This window comes from Myotis lucifugus, unplaced genomic scaffold, assembly GCF_000147115.1.
Source record: "Myotis lucifugus unplaced genomic scaffold, Myoluc2.0 scaffold_80, whole genome shotgun sequence".
Classification (NCBI taxonomy): domain Eukaryota; kingdom Metazoa; phylum Chordata; class Mammalia; order Chiroptera; family Vespertilionidae; genus Myotis; species Myotis lucifugus.
In genome coordinates, this window is record NW_005871128.1 from 2945486 (window position 1) to 2970952 (window position 25467).

The window sequence follows — 25467 nt, forward strand, 5'->3', positions numbered from 1 at the left end:
TCAGGGGAACTGCAACCATCAGAGATTACATTTTTTATATGGAACAGTAACAAACTTTTACCAACACACATTTAATTAATATGAAATACAACTACAACATATTACATAATGTGATTTTTCTGATACTAAAAACCGTAAGACTATTTGATGCAAAATATATTTTGTGCAAAAATTAAAGAGACTATATTTCAAGAGAGTAGAAAAGGAAAGATGAATCACTAGCAGGTACCCATTGATAGGAACTGAGTTTTTCCCAACATCTATCCCACTGCCAGCAATGGGAGTGGTGACAACTGGTGACATAAAAATAACATTTTATATGTTACTTTGAAATACATAATGCCAGATTATTTCAATATTCTGAAAAGCAAACATTCACTCTTGACCACTTAACAAAGACACGCCCCAGAAAATTCTATTAGGTTGTCAACATTAATCTGGATGGGGGATGAGAGTGGCACAGATGGAAGACTTAGGGGGGGAAAAAAGAGAGAAAAGATACAAGAGAAATATATAAAACATTATGCATTTACAAATAATGAAAAAGAACTTGTTCGCACATTTTTCAAGAAGTTATTTTTACACATTTTGAAATCCTGTAAAAACAAGGTATATTGCAAAGGGTTAAAAACAAAAACATTGATAAATGATAGTTTTAACAGAGTTCATGCAATTATCTTAGCTGGAAAGCTACTGTCCCAAGTCACAAAATTTATGCTCTGCCACATGATTACATATTAAAATCATTTCTTAAAAGAAATTATTTTATATTTGTTCCTGACAGAGGTCTTGAGAAAGCACTGTACAAATTAAAGGTTATAGAAATTTTTAAGCGATAATGTTAAAATACCATACAAAAATGTGTAAACAAAAAGATGCTTTACAGTTGCAGGGCATTATAAAATCCATAATGTGGATTACAATAAAAGATCACCTTGTGCATTTTTAAAAATTGTTAGCATAATCCTAGAAGTTCAAAATTGTGTTTTCAATCAGCAGCAAAGGCGCCGGAAGCATCAGTGTGCTTCCCAGGCCTAAGGAGTAACCGCAGACGTGCTGTGTCTGCTCCAGGACTTGGCCAGCACAAGCTCGCTATGCTTATGAGGGACATGTGAAAAGTTTTGCAACAAGTCTCACCTGAGAGATGATCTAGCACTAAAACATTTAAACTCCTCTTTTATCTACCCCATCAGAGAGGAAAACTGCTTTTAAAAGATATTATAAACAATATAAATTCTGATAGTAAAGCACTGTAAAAATTAGATATACTTTTTGGCACAAAACACTACTTAAATCCCAGCTCTTTTGCAAAATATATGTCTGAAATTTCTTATTTGAAAATAAAAACTTTTAACATACACACAATGTGTAAATGATTCTATGAATGAATGAATTAGATTCTGTTTCCTTAAACACTGCACACACCTTCAATTTACTTCAATACCAAGTACCTGCATGCATACCTCCACACCCCACCTGGTACAGATATTGCACAGTAACATTGCCCAAGTACATACTAATGCAGTCTCACAAAACTTAGGGTCTACCTTTCTTTATTATTTTTTGTAAGTACTTGGATTCAATACTATTTCCCAGAAAAGCTAGATGACTAATTTCAGAAAAAGAATGCTATCTTTTCTTGACCCATAATATTACAATCTGTACCAATATATTTAGGCATTTCATTTATGTTTTCCAGCATTTAAAATTCAGCAAAACCTGTTTTTGACATTTCTTACAGCATTCCTTCAAAAACAGGAGAAGCTTCGTCTAATGTAAAAAAAATTAAAATGAGTCCACAGGGCAGTAATTTTTCCTCCAAAGATCTCACTCCATTCTGAAAATCACTGCAGATCAATATTTAAGTCTGCCAACTTTCAAAGCATTAGGTGCAAAATCTGCTCAAAAACTTGTAACATACCATGACAGCTGGATGTAGTTCTCACTGAATTGCACAATTTTTTTCCTGCCTACAACATTTTAGGGTATGCTACAGCTGCTAAAAGGATTTCTGCTCTTCTTGGTCCTCTGTTTGTTGGGTCTAAGATTGATGACATCTCCACCATTAAGGGTACTTGCACTCTGACCCGAGTGACTTCCACCAGATGTGTTGAAGACACCTGGAATAAATTGAAGGGGGACACAGAGGTTGACACTGACATGTCTCAGGATGACCTACTGAAGACTGCATCCAGCTTCTTAGTGAATCAGTAATATTTCCAAGTATTTACAACTTTAAGCCTTTCTTTTCATTTCATTTATTTTTAATAGAAATACATATGGTTCAAATTTCAAAGGGTACAAAAGGGTTCACAATGAAGTCTCCTCCCACCACCCCAGTTTTATTCCCCTAAGGCAAGCATGTTTTATCAATTTTCCTATGTATCCTTCCAGAGATATTTTATGCATATATAGGCAAAAATACATATATATATTCTTTTTCCCTCCCTCTGCTACTCAAATGGTGACATATTCTACACATTATTCTGCATCTTTTCACTATTTTTGAAATATGGAATCAGTAAATAAAATAATTATAATAATTTCACTTATTAACTTTATATCAGATAACTTCCTTAAGAATACCTGACGTAGTTAACAGTATTTGTGATATTTTATGTTAATCAAAACATTACCTATGTAAAAGCTGGTAGTAATGTAAGATTTTCCTATCGAGGCTAAACTAACAAAATGGTCTACAGATAATTAAAGTCATGAGTAGATAAAAAAGATAAATTTTTTAAAAAAGTTTAACTATTATAGGTTCTGTTTTGAACTGTGCTGGTCTTTCTGAACTATTTATCATCCTTGATACACAGAACTATGGGCCAGAGACACTATCAACAACACAAAGGTGACTGCGAGCAATTCCTGCCCACAAGACGTTTACAATCTTTAAAAGAGAAAAAAAGAAGTTTACAATCTAATAAATGAGGTGAGTTAGTATACAAAGAAATAATGATATATGTATAAGACATTACATGTTAAGTGCCATAAAAGAGACACAAGATCCCATAAATGGTTCAAAGACAGGATGAGTGACATCTAATTTATTAGGAAGGAGGAATTATAGGAAGCAGGTGGAACTGGACACCTGGCAATGTCCTGGACTTAGATCTTTGTTCACTTAAAGGAAAAGCATGAGGCCAATTACATAGCCGAGCGAGCTTTCTAGATAGTCCATGAGGAATAAATAGTGCTTTGACAGCCCTAGCTGGTTTGGCTCAGTGGATAGAGAGTAGGCCTGCAGACTGAACGGTCCTGGGTTCGATTCCAGTCAAGGGCACATACCTTGGGTTGCAGGCTCCTGGCTCTGGTTGGGGGCATGCCGGAGGCAACCAATTGATGTGTCTCTCTCACATTGGTGTTTCTCTCTGTCTCTTCCTCTCCCTTCCACTCTAAAAATCAATGGAAAAAAATATCTCCGGGTGAGGATTAAAAAAAAAAAAAAGTTCTTTGACAGAGATGGGAAAGGGAGGTTATTCTTGATAGAAGAGTCAAAATGAGCAAAAGTGAAAAGTAAGACAGCCCTGGGCATGTTCAAGAAAGAGCAAGACCTCTGGTGGAACTGGTAAAAGGGGTACATACATAAAAGTGGGGCATGAAGTCGCACAGGAAGGATGGACAAAACTGTCTTTAAATATTGGGATGAAGAGAGCCTGTATTTAATGTTACATAATGAGAATCAATATACCTTTAATAAGAGACCTGATACTACTAAATGTAATAATCACTGATCTAACACATTCTAATCACATTTCTTAAACAACTGAGCACACTGTATGAAAAAATAGTAAATAAGATAATAATTAATGGGAAATAAATTCACCAGGTAAACATGGGTCTAAAATGTCCTGGGTACTTACCAATTTTGTTACTACTTGAATGCCTTAATTCTGGATCCTCAGCTACTTGTTGTTTCAGTTTTTGAAGATACTTTTCAGCCAAATATTTAAAAACTAGAATAAAAATGAACAAAAAGCCTACCAGGTCAGTATGACTTATGCAGATAAAATATGTTTTTGCACATTACTAACTATAATATTTATATGTACTAAACAAATTTAAAACTAAATTAGAAATATACAATCTAGTTGAAAAATTCAACTTGTAAATTTATTTCAGCAATACCTATGTACAATGAATGGCAATACTAATAAACAGATAGTGGCATTTTATTAGTAAAGAAATGAAATAGTATTTGTAATCATTGGCTCTTTAGTTTTCAGTACTTGAATAGTGATTAATATTCAGCAACACTAAATGACTTAGTCTTAAAAAGATGTCTCATTTCTTTAGGTGAAAAAAATACCTACCCAGAAAGACACCTAGGCAACAATCCAGTTGCTATCTAATATAATAAGTAGCAATTCTGGAATGAGAAAAATAACCATCCTCTTTCTCTAATATTACTTTCTTAAACTAGGAAATACTATTAATTTAAGGCTATTGTAACTACCTACTGGAATATCCACCTACTGTGGAGTTCTAAAACAATTCAGTAATTTTAAAAGGTATGCATGAAAAACACATACATGCATAGACACTCACACATATAGTTATATTTTTAAAGATAAACAACAAAACAAACACCCAGCAGAGTTTTGCTGTAGAGTGCCAAGTATTCCAAGACATCAGTGAATAATTAAAAACTCTAACTCAAAGAAGCATCATGCTTTAATTTTTTTCTTAATGATAGGTGACAATAAAGTTCTATTCTCATCATAAATGTCTTCTAAACAACACAATAGAAAACTAAGAAGAGTAAAACAGATTTCCTGTTAAATGTTTAAAACGGCAGTTTACCTTCATTCACATTGAGGTCTTCCTTCACCGACGTTCTGTAGAATCTTAGCTTTAGCTTTTTGGCCAGTGCTTCAGCTTCCTCGCTGTATCAATGGGAGGGAAAAGTGCTTATGGAGATACTTTCTGATCGCTTGTTTTTTAAAAAATCACTTTTATAACATTTATTGATACAGCTTGGGGGAGGGTGGTGTCAGATGTTCCAGACCAGTTAAAGCTGTGTTCTCAGCTTGAACAGGGTTTTGTTTTCACTACTCGTGGGAGCTGATAAACACCAACCATGATACTGTAACTGTAATCAAACACTTTTCCATAAAGTCACTAAACTCTAGCCTTAAAATAGCAAAATATCGCTTTTCTTTATATAACACTTTAATATTCTCTCCTGTTTTAAAAAACATTTGAATTTAATTACACTCTGAGAATCACATAGTGCAGTACTTATTTTACTCTTACTGGCTATGAAACTACTTTGCTGCCAAAGTCAAAGTCAACAGTATAGTAAGGCTGTCTCTACAAGAGTGGACTCCTAACTTTAGTTTTATGATGACTCCTGATGGTGGACTCCTGATTTTATTAAGACTATAGTAGCTAAGCTCCAAAATGGTTCCCAATGATTCCATCCCATCTCCCCACGCTCCTGGTCTTCATACCCTTGTGTAGTCTCCTCCTACACCAGTGATGGCGAACCTTTTGAGCTCGGTGTGTCAGCATTTTGAAAAACCCTAACTTAACTCTGGTGCCGTGTCACATATAGAAATTTTTTGATATTTGCAACCATAGTAAAACAAAGACTTATATTTTTGATATTTATTTTATATATTTAAATGCCATTTAACAAAGAAAAATCAACCAAAAAAAAAATGAGTTCACGTGTCACTCTGACACGCATGTCATAGGTTCGCCATCACTGTCCTACACTGTAGTCAAGGTTGGTCAATGGGATCAATAACATAGAGAAGCGATAGTATGTAACTCCTGAGGCGAAGTCCTAAGAGACATGTGGCTTCTGCTTTGCTCTCTCTTGGCTTGCCGGCTGTGGGAAGCCAGCTGCTTTGTTGTAAGAACACTCAAGCAGCCCTAGAGAGGAAGATCCACGTGGCAAGGAGCTAAGCCCCTGCCAATGGCCAGCTGAGTGAACCATCCTGGAAACAGGTCCTCCAGCCCCAGTCAAGCCTTTGTGTGACTATTGGCCTAGCCAATATCTTGCCTCAACCTCATGGAAAACTCTGAACCAGAACAACCCTCAAGCTATCCCAAATTCCTGACCTATAGAAACAGAAATAATAACTGTTGGTTGTTGTAAGCCACTAAGTTAGACTAATCTGTTATATAGCAACAGATAACATAAGAACACATAAGCAAAACTTTAATAATACAATGAGCAAATACTTATAGAAAAAAATTAGCTGGATGCTAAACTCCATTCACAAATTTGAGCATAATAGTTCTGAAAATACAAAACAATATGAAACTCATCAACATAGGCTATCTATCTACTTACTCTTTATTAAAGCATCTTTCATTTGTTTAAATATTTTTAAATGTTTTCTTTAGCATTATCACTAGATCTACATTTGACTTAAAACGAAGAACTGGATTTGTGGTGCAAAGACCTAAGCCTAGAATTCTAAAAGGAGCTTCAAAATTTAACCCTTTAATTTTCTCTACTTATGATTCAGTTAAGAACTTTTTTAAAAACAAATCAATCACATAGAACAGCTCACAGAAATTTTAAATATAAAGCATTCTTTATATAAACGTCCCTAAATTTTGTAAGTTTATACAAAAATTAAAATAGTTTTTAACTTTATAGAATTATCGCCACCCCCTCAAAAATTGCCATCTTACTTCTTTATACAAGAATCATCCAAGAGATCAATCTTGTTTTGTACAAGCACAGTTGGTATATCTCCAACTTCAGCTACTACTTTCTCTCTCCAACTGGAAATTGCTTCAAAAGATTCCCTGTCTGTGGTAGAAAATACAAGCACACAAGCCTGGGCTCCTGTAAGGTCACAAAATAAACATATTATTTAAATTAATTTAACAATCCTGTGAAGGGTGAGGGCAACTTTTACCTACAAACAGTTTTTCATGTAAATAACTGGTGAACTTATCTTTCAGCACTCTGCTTATTTTTTAAAATATAAACTCTATTTTCTAATTCAAAGAACCAATTTTTACCAAGAACAGTGGTTCTCAAACTTGTATAAGTGTCAAAGTTCTCTCAAAATTATAAACTTTTTTTGGGGGGGAACACCATGAAATATTAATACATTTAATTACATTATAAGAGCTACAGAGAATGGTAAACTAAACATGAATGATGGGCTGTTGCCAAGTTCTTCCTATTAATACTTGTCATTTCTTTCAGTATAGATTTAAGAAAAATCTATGAAAAAAATCATAATTCTATTTACTTTTCTAAAAATCTGTTATTATCTCATGTTGGTAGCAGAATACCAATGATGTTAACAAATATCACTTACAAACCAGGGTCAAGAAAAAAATATATACAGTAAGAAAGGGAAATGGTTTAATTTAGTTTTTTACCCTGTTTAACTATATAATTCCCATACTATACTCATTGGCAATATTTTATCTATCAACTATCACATTAAGTTGATTACATCTAAAATTAAATATAAGCAGAAACCTTCTGGAAGAAACTCTTTTACAAATTATTAGTTGTTGAATCAGGCGGCACAGTGACAAAAAGCAGATATGTAGACCACAAGAAAAATTGTCCTGGGCCAAGAGGATTTCCTGGAATCGAGGCATGTTTTCTAATTGTTACACCTTCCTTCCAGATTCCTCAGGTATAAGTTTCCTACTAAGACTCAAACATACGTACTGGGCTACCTAAGACACTCTAAGGCCAAAAACAATTTGTTTATTGCCAGAGGAAATACAGTAGAAAGAAAACAAGCATATGAGGAAAGAGAAAACTGGCAGTTCAGTATTACTATAAAAACAGAGGCTTCATCTGGGAAAATCTCTACTCCAGACAGGTTTAAAACCAAAGATTAAATTAATTACACGATTTGTAAGGGGGAAACAGGCAGATAGACCCTGAGACTTTGTCAAAATTGAAGGAATAAAATTGATGAGGATATTGGTAAATAAATTTATATTTACTTGAACTCTAAATTTTACTTAAACTACAAATAAAAACATTATTTATTCACACTTTAACTTTGATTTAACTAAGTTTTATTATAAAACTCTATTTGTTAGTTTGAAACCAAGAATTTTCTATCTATTCAATTGTCATTTAATTTGAGGGTCCAATAGGTATTCCCAGGTACACTTAAAGAAAAATACTTAAAAAAATAAAATAAAATAAAGGATAAAAGGGGGCGGGGGGTAAGAGATCAACCAAAGGACTTGTATGCATGCATATTCATAAGCAATGGACACGGACACTGGGGCGGTGGGGGCTTGTCTTGGGGGGCAGGAGTGGCGGGGTGGGACATCAATCCAGGAAAAAGGAGATATATGTAATACTTTAAACAATGAAATAAATAAATAAATAGATAAATAAATTTAAAAAAGGATAAAAGAAAAAGTGTATTCATAACAACCCCAAATTACTTAGTGGGGTGCTGAGTGGGAGAGATCAAAGGAATGCGGAATGTGCTGAAGTGCCTGTCTGAAGAGGAGGAAATGTGATGGTGACATGTTTAAGTAATCAAGGGAGGTAAATAAACATTTTCTGCACTAGACACTGGAGTACCTGCACCCCCTCAGCCCCAGGTGCCACTGCAGCTGTGGAGACAGTTCCCGCCTGTTGCTAGTCCCCTACCTCAAGCACATGCTGCAGGTGCTCTCTGCTTTCCTGCCTCAGGTGCTTTCTGATGCTTCAGAGGGCCCCTGGGTTTGTGGAATTGATGCCTCTGGGAGAAGCTTCAAGTTATGGGGGATGGGATAAATACCTGATCTTCATGTTGGTAGAGCCATCCTGAGGTGTGCCTATGGTTCTTCACAGGGATCCCTCATTGCCTACAGTTATAATTAGCTCATTAATACACCCTTTACAAGTTTTTCTCCTGCTTTCCCTAGTCTCTTTATTTCTACTTCCTGGGATCACTTCCCAGATAAATTACTCCCACCAAGTTGTGCCAAGAACTGCTCTGTTGGTGTCTTGGAGGGAAGGGAAGGTTAAACTAAGAGAATAAGTGTCATAAGTTACAGGCAATCACCATAATAAGAGTCAATATGCCTAAAAAACAATGAGAAAAGTGACCTATCCAATGTACAGCACAGAAAATAGAAGAAAGAACTACAGAAAATATAAAACCTGAACGAGACAACAGAAATAAGTTGTAACAAAGAGTAATTATAATCTTCAGGAAGAACGGCACATGAATCTCTGAAGCTGTATAGTTCACTTGATACTAAGCCTCAGACTGAATGCTGCAACCAACTCATCTCATTTAACCTAAATATATTACCAAAATGAAACAAAAACAGACAACCCAGATTACTTCTGCAGTTTTTAAATTTTGACAAATGTTGCACCACTGTTTGTTTTAATTTCCCCTAAGTGAAACCATCCATCCATAGAAAATATTCTGCCAAAAAGTTAAAAGAGGGCTCTTTTTGACTGAGGTACCAAAAAAAACAGATGACAAATACCAGATTCCAAAATGTGTGTGAGAAGATCATTATTTGCAGAATTTACAAAGGAAATACGTAGTTATAAATCCTACACAACTCTGGAACTCCCTCAAGCACTTCAAGAATATTTTTTAAAAAGAACTGAGAAGGTGGAAAAAGGAAGATTAATAAAGGATTTCTTTAGAGGAAGTACTGTAACCCAACCCTTCTCTCTCTTTCAAGAAGGTGGGATGGATGGGGGAAGAGTACTATCATTTCTTCCCTTTCTTCTCAACCTAGCAGGAATGGACTTCAGCAAGACCATTTAAGGAGCTTGGTATGTGTTTCCAGCAACTCTAGACTGATTCTGCTTGATTCAAGACTGAGAAAGATGCAGTGGCTGGGAGCAAGAGTAAAAAGACAAGACCAACAGACAAAAAAGAAGAGAGCTGCATTTGGGTGTAACTGTGCTCCCCCTAATGACAAGACAAAGAATGCACAAGAATTTCATACAAGCATGGAGCCACATCCAAGAGATAAGCCAGCATGGGATCATTTTATTTTATTTTATTTATTATTTTGTTTAAACTCAATGAAAACTGGCTTAAACTATAATGGGATTTATTGTCTAAGTCAGCAATTTTCAACTGGTGTGCCGCAAGAATTTTTTTAAAATATATTTTATTGATTTTTTTACAGAGAGGAAGGGAGAAGGATAGAGAGTTAGAAACATCGATGAGAGAGAAACATCAATCAGCTGCCTCCTGCACACTCCCCACTGGGTATGTGCCCGCAACCAAGGTACATGCCCTTGACCGGAATCGAACCTGGGACCCTTGAGTCCGCAGGCTGATGCTCTATCCACTGAGCCAAACCGGTTAGTGCAAGAATTTTTTTAAAAATACATTTTATTGATTTCAGAAGAGGAAGGGAGAGGGAGAGGAAGAGATAGAAACATCAATAATGAGAAAGAATCAGGCTGCCTCCTGCACGCCCCCTACTGGGGATGGAGCCCATAATCAGGGCATGTGCCCTTGACTGGAATCCAGCCTGGAACCCTTCAATCCACAGGCCGACGCTCTACCCACTGAGCCAAACCAGGTAGGGCAGCATGGGATCATTTTAAATCATGTTCAATAGGGCTATTCATTGGGTGATGAGAGCTTAGCATAAAGGAAGATGGGGATGGAATGATGAGTCCCACAAAGGGGCAAAGCAACTGCCCAAATGACGTATACATTTGCCCTGAAGAAACATCCCCAAGAATGGGAGCCTTGGAGGAATCCAGGATGATTTCCTAGAAAATCATCTTTAAACATCTGCCATCCAGAAGGCCCCAACATCAGACACCTACACAGTGTTCTTGTCCCCAATTTGCTCTTCTCCTAGGCCTGACCCAAGAGAATAAAGTACCATCTCTACAAGCTGGGGAAGAAAATGGGAGGAGGAAACAACCAATATTCCTTTCGGAGACCACAGGTACTAGCCTGCTAAGTAAGACTCCAGAAAGGATAAGAGATTTAATGCTAAATTACATTTGGAGTTTTGATTAATATACATGACTGGCTATTCCCATTACCAAATTAAGGTCATGTTCATGACTAGAAATAACTATGAGGCAGCTAAAAAAAATTACTGGAGAGTGACAGAAAAGACGAAGGGGGGTTTTATTGAGGGTAAAGGAAAAGACTGCACCTCCTCCTGCTGCCTAATCCTATATAATAAAAGCCTAATATGCGAAGTGTCCGACTGTTCGACCGTTCAACCAGTCGCTATGACGCGCACTGACCACCAGGGGCAGGCGCTCCAACAGGTAGGTTAGCTTGCTGCTGGGGTCTGGCCAATCAGGACTGGGTGAGAAGGGCCGGACACGTTCTGGAGCCCTCCTGCGGTCCCTCCCCGGCCCAATCTTGCACCGGGCCTCTAGTCAAATACAAAGGGATGTGAGAGACAAAACAAAAGTTGCATTTTGGTAACTTCACGAGCTGTGCCCTGTTCAACATACTAGCTATTATAAATATTCTTAATTCAAAAATGACCCTATACTGTTATTTTTGGTAGGGTGCCCTCCATGTTCGCACTGGATGCTGGTGGAAGTGGGCTTCTTGCGATGTCACAAGAAAAGGAATTTTTGAGGCTGGTATGGGTAAATGAGTGGCACTTATTTGCGTGGAATTAAACCCCTGAGTTTCCAAGGTTCCCTCCACTCCACTCCGTCCCACCATGGAAGAAGTCCAGCTGTGTCCTTAGCAGAGCTGGGATTAAAGCTGCTGCCCAAAGTTTCTGTTTCATATTTGCACAGTCCAATCCAGCATCAGGCTAGTTTAGCTTGTGTTCCCAGCTGCAGTCCATCAGTCCATTAAGTGTGGGGTCTGCATGGCCATAGGCCATGCAGCTTCTAGGAACACAGGCGAATGCAAGGAAGCAGGAGCAAAACCAGAGGAACAAAGGAGGAACCAGAGTGCAAGAATTCCTTTGGGGATTTTAACATTCTAAGATTTCCTGCACTTGCAGTGGGCCACCCCTTCTAGCTAATTATCTCTGTTTCCAGGTTAAACTGGCAGGCACCTTCCCTACACAACCCTGACTTTACTACACATGCATCCATCTCCCCTTTGTTGGACCCCTTCCCCAAGTGATTAGCAGGGAATGGACTGGTGGTTCCCTGGGGAGTGTGAAGTTGCAGCTTCCAGATGGCATGCTTATGATGTCTGGCCTCCCTTTTGCTCCTGTCCTATAATGAGGATATTTTTCCATTGATTTTTAGAGAGAGTGGAAGTGAGGGGAGAGACAGAGAAACATTGATGTGAGAGAGACACATCAATTGGTTGCTTCCCACACACATCCCAACAAGGGCCTCAGATCGAGCCTGCAACCGAGGTACATACCCTGAACCAGAATTGAACCTGGGACCCTTCAGTCCACGGGCCAACGCTCTATCCACTGAGCCAAACCGGCTAGGGCTCCTTTCCAATTATTAACAACCAGCTAATTACAATGGTAACACTGTTATCCTTTCTATTTCTTCCTTTGACTTCCAGTTCAGTATTGGTACCAGGTATCTTTAGGAAAGTTAATATTTTAATTTCTCTGTTGTCATTTGGACATCTTACAACTTTGATATTTAAAGGCAGCAGGTGTTTTCTATCCATATATTTTAAAAAGACCTTAATTTTCCTACTATTCAATCTTCCTTCTATACTACCTACCCTAAGAATAACACCATTGAAAAAGTTACTTCATTATCATAAATACCAGTAAACCACCCACAAAGGAATAACTTTGAATAGTTAACAAGCCACACATCAGGAAACGGAGCTCTAAATAAACTTTTGGTGTCAATTACAAGATCACCAGTAGCAAATATTTCTGATTAATAAGATCATTTTTAAAAAGTTACTATTTCTTCTTGTTGTTGTTTTTTAAGTTACTATTTCTGAATGCAATTCAGAAAATATTCCCCAAGAAACATAATATTGTAGAGAGTAATTCCATCCTTAAGTAACTGGAAGACCCGACAAGACTTGTTCTGAGTATAGCTGAAGACCAGCAACATAAGCATCACCTGGGAGGTTGTAGAAATCTCAGTGTCACCCACAGAGCCACTGAATTAGTCTGCATTGTACCAAGCTCCCCGGGGAATTCATTTGCACATTAAAATTTAAGAAACACTGCTCTAGAGAACACAGTGTAAAATCTGACAATGGCGAAGACCAACCAGAAACACAATCTATATAATAAAAACCCAGTGGTCGTAACGCCATAACGACTAAAGACCAGTCACTATGACGCCCACTGCTGCCAGCAAACCCAGCCCCTTCCCTTGCCCCACCCCAGGTCAGCCTCTCCCACCCCGATTGAGTGTGGGGCGGCTAGCCCCCTCCACCCCGACGCGGCCCCTCGCCCAGGCTGGCCCAGCGCCCCAGAGGGGACCCCCACCACAATTGGGGGCGCGGCTGGCCTGCAAACCACCAGTGGCCCCTCGCCCAGGCCCAGGCGGTGCTGGGGGCTGGGCGTGTGTGGCACAGTCTTTTAAAAATAAAGAGAGCCCTGACCAGTTTGGCTCAGTGGATAGAGCTCAGCCTGTGGACTGAAGGGTCCCAGGTTCGATTCCAGTCAAGGGCATGTACCTTGCTTGCGGGCACATCCTTAGTAGGGGGTGTGCAGGAGGCAGCTGAATCGATGTTTCTCTCAATCCCTCTCCCTTCCTCTCTGTAACAAATCAATAAAATATATTTTTAAAAAAAGAACTGAATCAAATATGGCAAATTAAAAAAAAAAAATAGAGAGACCCGCTGGAGCTCCGAGGCACCTCCCAGCACTGGTGGCCCCGCCCCATCCCCACCCTGCACGGAGTCCCAGGCAGAGTGGCTGGGGCAGGTGTGGGCCGCACGGCCCGGCCCCAAGCCCCATGGGGGTGGAGAGGTTCATGCCGCAGCCAGTGTAGTGAAGCCAGTTAACTTTGCTGGGGAGGCTGGCAGGGTTCCCGCGTGTTCGGGGGCAGCCTGTTTATACTGGGACCCCGGTGCACGGCCGCACACATGTGGGCATGTGCTGGGAGCGCGGCGGAGGCATCATATGGACATTTGTGCGTAAAAAGGTGTGCACACACCTTTGTGTGCTTAAATACATCTGTTTCTCAGAAGTGTACCTGGAAAGGTGCTTTATCTGTAATAGGCAGTTTTCAAAATGTAATCCAGAGTAAGGGATCTATAGCGAAAACATGCACACAAGGAAAGGTTTTTGATACTAAACACAAAGCTGTAATTGAAGTGTTTATGCCCAAATGTACTGTGAATCAAACACATGGTGTTATTTATCAGCTGGTGGGTCTGTTTGAAAGGTTTGGTCGATCAGTTCTCATTTCACAAAAATAAAATAATGTAACTAAGTGATTACTAAATATATACTTCTAAGGCAAAGTAGTTTACCCGCAAGCACGTGTGTAGCACATCAAGGTTGTTTATAAAGTATAACTTGGATGATGTGACAATATGGTTGAGGAAGAGGGTGTGGCTGGTTGTTTTTAAAAATTAGGCACCTCACAGTTTTTGAGACAAACCTGTTAACCTAAAATCTTCAGAAAGCAGGGTCAGGGGTCTTTTAAGACCTTTGTATAGGCCTAAGACATAAAAAAGCAGCTACCTTTTTAGGATGTGGCCTGAAAGAAACCTGTTATTTTCAGTTATTACTGTCTTCAAAGTAAAATAACATTTTTGCAGCCTTTTTATGTGAGGGGTTTTTTTTTTCATACTTTCATTACAATATTTGAAATAGGTGTTGTCATTATTTTAAAGCAATAGTTTTTTCCTCTCAATATCAGAGACCTAAATTTTCACACACACCCCAACAATGTTTACTTGAAGTAACTTATGCATCTGGACTCCAGGTGGCCTAATAAGCTCAGTGATTAGACAGGTGCTTTTATAGCCAAAGTCAAAGGCTCTTTCCCCTGATTAGCCCTTGAGGGGGGAGCAGCCAGAGGCTCTCCTGACCAGCATAGGGAAAGGGGGAGGGGCAGGAAACCATTAGAGGAAAAGGAATGGGATTGGAAACTCCCTCCCAACCACCCTTAAGAGAGTTCAAATGCTGCGAACAGCTGCAGGCAGATGGGCAGGGCTGCAAGCGTGGCAGGGCAGCAGGCGGGTGGGCAGGGTGTGCGGGTGGGCGAGGTGGTGGACTACCGTGCGACTTTGTGCGCTGGGCCTCTAGTTATGTAGATATTACTCTAGATTTAAAGTGCTTGTCCCTTATTCTCTTGGACACTCTATATAATCTAAAGCATAGAAAGAAGCATCTTTTTCTTAGAACCAATCACAGTAAAAAAGTATAATGAAAAGTTATTTTATGTTGTATGCAACTTTCTGTACTAAGTATGGTTTCTACTGCCTAGGCTAGACTTAACTTGTATGCATATAAGCATAACCACTGGACACAGAGAGGGGCTGGAGGGGGGGTGCGGGGGGAGGTGGGAAAGGACAATGGGGGGGAAAAGGGGACATATGTAATACTTACAACAATAAAGAATTTTTTTTTAAAGAGCTTAAGAGGAATAATTTGGGATCCCAAAAGGCTTCCTAATATGATCTGTGCTCTATTCTAACCTATTTACAAGGATGTCATGTTTCAACATGTCTCACTATACAATAAAGCCAGCATTCCAAGAATATAAAAATGCCTTAGAGCAATGGTGTTTGGTATAATAGGTCTTTTAAATGAATTATAGTGAAATTTTTCTTTTTTAAAAATAAAATTTACAAAATTTTTATGCATCTTGAATAATACATTTCTAGGACATAAATCAGTAAGTCATAATTTCATAAAGCATATTGTTTCACCACTAAATCCATATTTTACTTAATTCATGCTTCCTACCTAGCCCTTTCCTTCTCTTCCTAGTCTTTATTTCTATTTAATTACATCATCATCTGAATCTATACTACTAGCAGGTATGACCTGGTTGCCTAACTGGCATCCAGTTCCCCTCCCTTCCTGAGAACACCCCTCCCCCACTGCACACTAGCCAGGGTTTAGACAGGTTAACTGTAGCCTCTGCTCTGGAAGTTGAGGCCCTAAATGCACCAAGCCAATTAGGGTAATCCCATTCCTCTAACTACTTACTATAATCTGGTCAAGAGTGGTCTAATCAGATAAAAGCTCAGAACTTTTAATCCATTGGTGTGGGAAGCAACCCTCTCTCCCCAAGGATGTGAAAACGAAGTGGCTTCCACTGCTGACCAAAAAGAAAAGCAGTATAAGGAGGAACTAAAAAAGTTAGTTGCATTTTAAGAAAAGCTTTTAACAGACATCTACTTATATGCTTGAGATTACTTTAAGTTAAAATGTTAAATATAGGGAAATCCAAGCTGTTTAAAGTCTTTTAGTTCACAAACTGGAAAGAAATTTAAACACCCACTATAAATTAAAATGTAAATACTAGTTTGGGCTCTTTTTAGTTTCTGGCCCAGAATGTTTTCTGTAGATATAGTAAAGAAAAATCATGATTTCTGGACACCTTAAAAGTATGAAACAAGAAGTACACAACAAACTGGATGAACCAAATTTTAAAAGTTAAAAGATAATAATATTGAACACGGTCTTATGGCAAAAATGGAGAAAGCATTAATATTCAAGTACAGTGCAAATTAAAATATTTAGCTACCTGGTCTTTTTTTAAAATATATGTTTTATTTCAGAGTGGAAGGGAGGGAGGGAGGGAGGGGGAGAGAGAGAGAGAGAGAGAGAGAGAGAGAGAGAGAGAGAGAGAGAGAGAGAGAGAGAGAAACATCGCTGATGAGAGAGAATCATTGATTGGCTGCCTCCTGTATGCCCCCCTACTGGGGATCGAGACTGCAACCCAAACTGTGACCTCCCAGTTCATAGGTCGACACTCAACCACTGAGCCACGCCAGCTAGGCTACCTGGTCATTTTTAATCAGGGACCCAATTGATCTACTTAACTGTATGGTTCCAACATTTTCTCCTTTTTATTTATATACAAATCAAATCATTTTTTACATTTGACCAGTTTTGCCTTTTATAAGCTAGAGGTTCATAATAATAAATATATTCTCCAAAAGTAACATACTGATTAAAAAGTAATACTACCATATCAAGTCATCAAAAGTTTAAAAATAGCCCAACCTATTTTTCTTCCTCACAAAAAGAACATATATTTCAGGGCAAGACTTTATAGAGAAGTAAACTAGGTAAGTAAAAAGAAAATAATGACAATCTCGTGCATTCCTCCTACCTGTTGATGTTTCCACCTAGGTTTTCTGTTTGTTTTATTTTTTCCTGTTTTGTGTAGGGAGAGGGGAGGAGGCAGTTGTGGTATAATAACCCCACTAAAAAAGTACAAATAACCTTTACTCAAGAATAAACTGTGCAGTTAGGACCCATTAATCAAAAGTGTCAATGCTCATGAAATTCATAATTTGATCTATTTTAAGAGCTTTGGGAGTAAGAACATAATTTCACCTCACACCACAGGAGAGCGATAATCAAAGCTTCAATAGATGGGAAGCCTTTAAGGACACAGTAAAAAGAGTGAGCAGTAAGGAATGGTGACATTATTAGGATGACACCTGAGAGGTGTACCTCCCTTATTTCTCAAGGACCCAAAATGTTTTCTTAGAGTGGGCAGGGGAAGTCAAGTTTCCTTGGTAACAATTTAGAAAGCCAACTTTTTGGTTGCTTATATGTTAGTGTAATTATGTTTTTATTAGACCTCAGTTGCATAATAATAAATCCCACATTTTCAAAAGTGGAAAAAAACAACATATATATTCAAAAGCATCAATAGGCTATAATGTTACATGGTACTAGATTAAGCTTTCAGTTACTTTGTTCTCATCACAATCACCATTGGCAGTGAGTTGGAGGAACACTAAAAATGCTGTTTTAAATTCCATAAGAAAAGGACAAAATTTTAGAAAAATGTAATGGAAACTTAGAAATCTAAGCTCTTTTGAGGAATTTAACCCTACATTTTAGATCTTAAATCCTACAGTTGTAGTTCTTTCCTTTCACATGTATCTCACACTTCTTTGAACTCCTATAACACTGAAAAGGCTTTACCCATGAAATTTCATGTAATAACAAAATGTCATCCTATTTACAGGGGCTTTACTTTTTTATATGATAGTTTTCACTCTCTGACTATCTAGTCACTTCCTTGGGGTCAGAGATAGGCATTTACCAGTTGCTGACTGACTAGGTCTGGGGATGCCTGTATAAATCATGTAATTCTAAAGGCAGAGACCAGCACCCTATATTACAAATACTATTTACCCCTCATCAAGATCCTTTGAAGAAAAATGACTTGGCATTTTAAAAAATTGCTTTGAAATTAATTTAAGTATTCTTAAAGAGAACCCTTTCCATGGGAAGCAAAAAAAAAAGCAAAGTTGTCTGCTTAGCCAAAAGAACATGCCCAAACAAACAAAACAAAACACCCCACAATTTACCTCGATAGTAGGCCTTTGTTATTGCATCAAATTCCTCTTGACCTGCCGTATCCCATAACATTAATCTGACATCCTCGTCATTAACTCTGAAACAAGAGACAGATTTCAATGTAAAGAAAATGTCTTTAGTAATATAGCTTTGTGTATATTTTTATCTTTCAAATTTGGAAGTATTAAAAATATTGTTTTCACTATGAAAAAGTCTGAGTAGTTTTAAATGCAGATACAATTACCAAGTGGAAGTAACGGTGAAAGACATTCCTGCAAAGTTTTAACTTTACACATGATTTGAATTTACCTGCCATGTTTTCCCCTTTGACAACATTCACAGTTAGTGGCCTCAGCCGAGCAGTATTGGGAAAGAGGAATTCCCTCAGGTCAGTTTTTGCTCTCCTCTGCTACACAAGTGATAGAATTGGAAAGGAAAACTGCAGCTTACCTGCTTGGTTGCCCTTTAACTCAAAAATTTACTCTGTCATACAGTCCATAGTCTTGCTCACATTCTATTAAGTCACAGCAAACACTGAATTAGCAAATACTAACCTACTGCTCTTATGGGAAATACAGGGTTAAATTCCTGCGAGCCCCTGGTTACATTTTCATCAGCTGATCAATACATAACCTTGTTTTTGTGTGGTTCTGTTTAAAGACACCTTATTTCATATATGTTGTTAATTCATTAACATTGAACTCACAGCCTACAGCGCTGTAACGTATGCCTGGACGAGGCTTATCTAACACACGTGTTATCTCTGTAAGGCACAACACACAGCCTTCTTGCCTTCAGGATCGCTAGACAGCATTTCAGTACTATGCTTGGGGGCCATTTTAAACAGTGAAATCACCAACAGAAACGTGGCACAAAAACAGAACACTAAAAAGACACTTGTTTACAGTCTGAGAGACTAAATAAAAAGAAAGACAATCAGTCGTCTTGTTCCACCTAGGCTGGGAATGTGTGTGTAGGGTGACTCAAATTTTTTGCTGCTTTGTGCATGTCCACGAATGACCACCAAAGCACTGGGAGTATTGATTCTGGGATTATGGATAAATTTTAGCAAGTAGGTGAATTTGCAAATGCAGAGTCCACAAATAATGAGAATCGACCATATACTTAAAATATTAATTTGATTCAGATAACAAGTACAAAAACATAAGCATTAATCTTCTTAAAATATCTAAAGGAAGCAAATACAAAAATATTTTAAAATTCTTTTAAAAATATTTTTATTGATTTCAGAGAGAGAGGGAGATAGAACATCAACTTTGAGAGAGAATCATCGATCCACTGCCTCCTGCATCCCCCCCTCTGGGGATCGAGGCTGTAACCTGGGCGTGTACCCTGACCAGGAACCAAATAGTTACCGCCTGGTTCATAGGTCGATGCTCAACCACTGACCCACACCGGCCAGGCACAAAAATAGTTTTACAAACAGGATAACAGAATACAAATTAGACATCCAACAATCCTTAAAACAATGAACACAATTATCTTTGATGCTAATGTCTGGGCTAGTTAAGTCAGATTTGTTTAATGTTACTTATTTCCGTAATACAATTTAGTTTGTCTCTTACAATTTAAGATACCCTATAAAGTTCTCAAGACTAATGACAAAAAGTGTTACTTTGATGTGTATTAGAATCAAATTGGATTTCTTGAAGAGTTCCTTTTCACAGAAGTATTTAATCCTCCCAAACCTGCTTTCTCTTATTTCTTTAGAGTAAAAACAAATTATTAATTATTAACTCTCTAACTTCTATATAGTCTTGCCCAGTTTTAAAAAGAGAAGAGACATTCTAAACAAAAGGATCCCATAATATAAGAGATGAGAAGTATTCTGACAGACAACTTTCCTTTCAAATAAAATAGTGCATGGAATCTCACTAGACTCAAGTATCAGTTTGTGTTTAAGAAGTGCTTAAAGTGCCACCAATAAATACAGAACAGATATAAGATAAAATGAAAAGGGAGGCTGGAGGGGAATAGGAAAAGAACATGAGAGAAGAAGGGAAAAGAGATGAAGGTGGGGAAGGACAGAAAGATAAAGATACTTTAGTATGTACAGCATGAGTAACCGAAAACCACCACCAACTACTTCATGAGCCACTGCCTCTGGAGGCCTTGCCGTGAACTGGACTGTGATTAGTTACTATTACTCTGGCAAAAGTCCTGGACACAGTTCACAAATCAAAACCAAGAAGATAAAATGGCCAAATACATACTGGATTTGTCGCTCCAAAAAATCAACTCCAATGGTTTTCTTGTAATCTTTTGTAAAAATGCCTTTGCAATATCGCTGAATCATACTTGATTTTCCAACTGCTCCATTCCCGACAACCACCATCTTGATGGCCACTTCCATATCTTCCTCCAACATTTTTGGAGTTGAAAAGGTTTCTGTACCAACTTTAATTCCAGGTGATCAGATCTTACTTCTCAAATCTGCGGTTTAAAATGAAAATAAAATTATTTTTTCATGACATAAAAACTGTACAATAAAAAATAAGCTATCCTTGTTTTATCAAAAAATAGTTATACTGAATTGCAAGAATTTGTTGCCATGATGAAGGTCCCCGCCCCACTGTTTACCTAATGTAAATTCTTTAAAAAGGAAGGGCCACAGTATCATTCATTTTTGAATCTTTATTAATAGACCTCTAAACAATCTGTGGGCCAACGAAGAAGCTCAAGAGAAAATTTTTAAAGTAATTGAAATGAATAAAAATGAAGACATGTCAAAATTTATGGGACACAGTTAATGTGCAGAGGGAAAATTTATAGCAGTGAATGCTTATTTTAGGAAAAATCTCAAATCAATAATCTAAGCTCCCACTTCAAGAAAGTACAAAAAGAAGAGCAAATAAACCCCAAGTGAGCAAAAGGATGGAAATTAATGAAATTGAAAACAGAAAGATAAAATTAATGAAACAAAAAGCTGGATTTTTTAAAAGATCAATAAAATTGACAAACAGAAAAAAGAAAACACAAATTACCAAAATCAGAAATAAAATAGGGATATCAATCATTACAGACTTTGCAGATTCAAAAGGATAAATACACCAAACAACTCTACATAAATTTGAAAACTTAGATGAGATGGACCAATTCCCTGAAAGGTATGAACTACCACAACTCACCCTCTGTAAAATAGATAATCTGAATGGCCCCATAACTATTAAGGAAATTGAATTTGTAACTTAAAACTCAAAAAGGAATCTCCAGGCTCAGGTGACTTCATCGAAGACTTCTAACAAACTTTTTAAGAATTAACACCAGTGGGTTCAATACTCAAAAATCAATCAATATAATCCACCATATTAACAGAGTAAAGAAGAAAAAACACATCACCATATCAAGTAATGCCAAGGAAATATTGGACAAAATTCAACATCCATTTGTGAGAAAAACACTTGGCAAGCTAGAAACAAAGAGGACTTCTTCAACCGGATAAAGGGCATCTATTAAAACATCCTGAAGCTAACATCATAATTAATTCTGAAAGACTGATCATTTTCCCCCTTATGGGAAATGTCCACTCTCACTTCACCTATTCATCATACTCGAAGTCCTAGCCAAGGCAATAGGCAAAACAAACAAACACCTTACAGATTAGGGAAAAAAGAAAGAAAACTATCTCTATTCACAGATGACATGAGTATCTATGTAGAAAACTCCAAGGAATTTAAAAAAAAAAATCCTGCAGCTAACAAATGAGTTTAGTAAGGATGCACAATAAAGAGCAGCACGCAACCCTCAAATGTATTTCTATATCCTAACAATGTATAATTTGAAACCAAAAAGTTTTAGATGACATTTATAAGAATTCCAAAGATATTAAATACTTTGGAATAAATCTAACAAAACGTACAGGATCTGTATGCTGAAAACTACAAAATGCTAATGAAACAAAGACCTAAATAAATAGAAAGCTGTATTATGTTCATAGATGAGAAGACTCAATAAAGTGAAAAACAGCAATTCTCCCCAAATTGACCTATGGTTTGATGCAATTCCAAAGTAACAGCAGGATTTTTTTGTAGTTAGACACAAGTTGATTTTAAACTTTATATGGAAAGATAAAGGAACTAGAATAGCTAAAACAATTTTGAGAAAGAATAAGATTGGAGGAAGTCTTATTACCTGATATTAATATATTATACAGCTATCTTAATTGAAAAAAGTATGATTCTAGCAAAGAGAAAGATGCATAAATCAATGTAATACAACAGAGGTCCCCACATTAGATACACACAAATATAGCCAATTGATTTTTTTTACAAAGGCGCAAAAACAATTCAATGGAGAAAGACAGTCTTTTCAACAAATGGTGATGGAACAACTGGACATTCATATTTTTAAAAAGTAAATCTTCCCCTCACACTTAAATATATATATATATATATATATATATATATATATATATATATATATATATATAATTTTATTTTATTGATTTCAGAGAGTAAGGGAGAGGAAGAGCAAGATAGAAACATCAATGATGAGAATCATTTATTTGCTGCCTCCTGCACGCCCCCCCCAGTGGGGATAGAGCCAGCAACCGGGGCATGTGCCCTGACTGGGAATTGAACTATGACCTCCTGGTTCATAGGTTGATGCTTAACCACTGAGCCATGCCGGCTGAGCCCCTCACACTTTATACAAATAATTCCCCAAATGAATCATAGGTATAAATGTAAAATTATAATTTTTAGAAAAATATTTTTAGAAGGTGAAAATCTTCTTGACCTGAAGTTAGGCAGAATTCTTTAGACATGATACCAAAAGATCCACAAAATGTAAAATTGATAAGTTAGACTTCATGAAAATTAAAACATCTGCTCTGTGAAAGACAGGCTACAGCCTGGGAGAAAATATCTGCAAAACACATGTTGAACAAATAACTTTTATCCAGAGCATATCAAGAACCCTCAAAATTCAACATAAGAAATCTAACAAATAAGCACCTGAGCCGAAACCGGTTTGGCTCAGTGGACAGAGCGTCGGCCTGCGGACTGAAAGGTCCCAGGTTCGATTCCGGTCAAGGGCATGTACCTGGGTTGCGGGCACATTCCCAGTAGGAGATGTGCAGGAGGCAGCTGATCGATGTTTCTCTCTCATCGATGTTTCTAACTCTCTATCTCTCTCCCTTCCTGTCTGTAAAAAATCAATAAAATATTTAAAAAAAATAAGCACCTGAAAAGATAGTCAACATCTTTAGCCATTAGTTTAAGACACATTAAAACCACAAGACACCACTCCATGCCTATTAGAATGGCTAAACTTAAAAATGCTGACAATACAAAGTGCTAGGGAGGCTGTGGAGCAGCTAGTACTCTCACATTGTCACTGGTCAAAATGCAGTGATACAGCCACTCTGGAAATCGGTGTAAAAATTTCTTAAAAGTTACACATACTTCACACGACCCTAGCAATAGCCTAGAGAAATGAATACTTAGGTTCACAATAAAACCTGTACACCAATGTTGATAGCAGTTCTAGTCATAATCACTCAAAACTGGAACCAACCCAAATGTCCTTCAATGGGTGGATGTATAAACTGACACATCCATCTCATGGTATCCTACTTAGCAACTTAAAAAAATTGATGATACATGCAACAATTTGGAGGAATCTCAAAAAAGGCATGAAAGAAGTCGGCATCAAAAGGTTACATGTTACATGATTCCATTTATATGATATCCTAGGAATGAACAAACAGTACAGATGGTCCCAGACTTACATGGTTCGACTTACAATTTTCAACTTTACGATGGTGTGAAATCGATAGGAATTCAGGAGAAACCATACTTCAAATTTTGCATTTTGACCTTTTCTCAGGCTAGTGATATACAGTATGATATACTCCTGTGATGCTGGACTGCAGCAGCAGGAGGAAGGGGGTGTGTGTGTGGGGGGGGGAATAGGGGATCGCAGCTCCCACTCCGCCAGGAAATAAGGAGTGTAAACAACTGATACCCTACAGCATAGTATGTATTAAATGCATTTCGAATTATTTTCAACTTATAGTGGGTTTATCAGGTCCTAACCCCACCATAAATTGAGGAGCATCTGTAATTTATGAGTTGGGGAAAGGATACCATAATTTGTTGGAGTTTTTTTTTTTGGGGGGGGGGTTATAGAACTGTTCTACATCCTGATTGTCATGTGGTTACATGAATCTAAAATTCATAGAATACACCGCCACAAAAAGTCAATTTTACTATATGGTCATTTAAAAAATAATAAAATTTGAAGAAAGAAAAGTGCTATCAGATTTTAACACCGTTTTTGTGATTAGCAGCCACTACTCTATAGTCTTAAAGCACTATATCGAAACTATTCTTAGAAAATAAGCACAATTCTGAGTACAATTTAAAAGCCTGACATACCTTTTTACCCCAAATTTAATTTTAAAGATTTTTTTGACAACCAATGTATTAGAAAATTTCTTATATATTAGAAAAGGATGAGTTAACTCACTGATCAGAAGAGGTGTGGGTTTTGTTGTTTTTTCATCACAGCCTGCACTTAAATACAGTTGTGATTATATTTTTAAAATACTGCAACATGCCTTGGGCTCAATGGAATCACCTCGATGTTAGGCGTTATAGAAAACCTAGAGAAATAAACGGCCCCTTTCCGAGTCCCCTGCTACCAGGCAGTGAGGTTTACTACTCGCCTCCACACCCTCGGGTTCCTCTGCCTGCGGGGAGCGAGCTGCCGGGGGCTCCTGGTTGGAGTAAAGCAATTCGGGGACACCCAGTGTCAATGAGAGCGCAGACGGGCTCATTCATACCCGGCTGTCTGAGCGAGGAACTCGGGGAGGGTGGGGCCCCCCGAGGGACGAGAGGGGTCTGAAAGCCAGGGCAGAGCTCCGGACCCTGCTGCCCATCAAACCTCACCCGGGCCCTGAACGCCCCTGGGCTGGGGTCCCGCCCCGCCGGAGTGGCCCCTTCCCCGTCCGGGGACCGGGGAGAGCCAGGCGCCGGGAGCTCGGCCAGGATGAGGCGCAGCGCTTCGCCCCGCCCACCCGGGTTCTCCCGCCCAAGGGCCATTCCAGGCACCCACACCGGGAAGACCTGACCGCAGGAG

General features: G+C 38.0%; 1 protein-coding gene across 1 annotated transcript; it reads right to left on the reverse strand.

The window, feature by feature from the left end:
* RAB23 (RAB23, member RAS oncogene family) lies at positions 1 to 25110 on the reverse strand. The gene is made up of 7 exons (XM_014457576.2): positions 24856 to 25110; positions 20598 to 20817; positions 18375 to 18460; positions 6655 to 6811; positions 4807 to 4889; positions 3867 to 3959; positions 1 to 2120 (listed from the first exon to the last, which is right to left on the reverse strand). Exons 2-7 carry the CDS (start codon positions 20750 to 20752, stop codon positions 1981 to 1983), a joined length of 714 nt encoding a protein of 237 aa, XP_014313062.1. The 5' UTR covers positions 20753 to 20817; positions 24856 to 25110; the 3' UTR covers positions 1 to 1980.
* Positions 25111 to 25467: the final 357 nt, after the last annotated feature.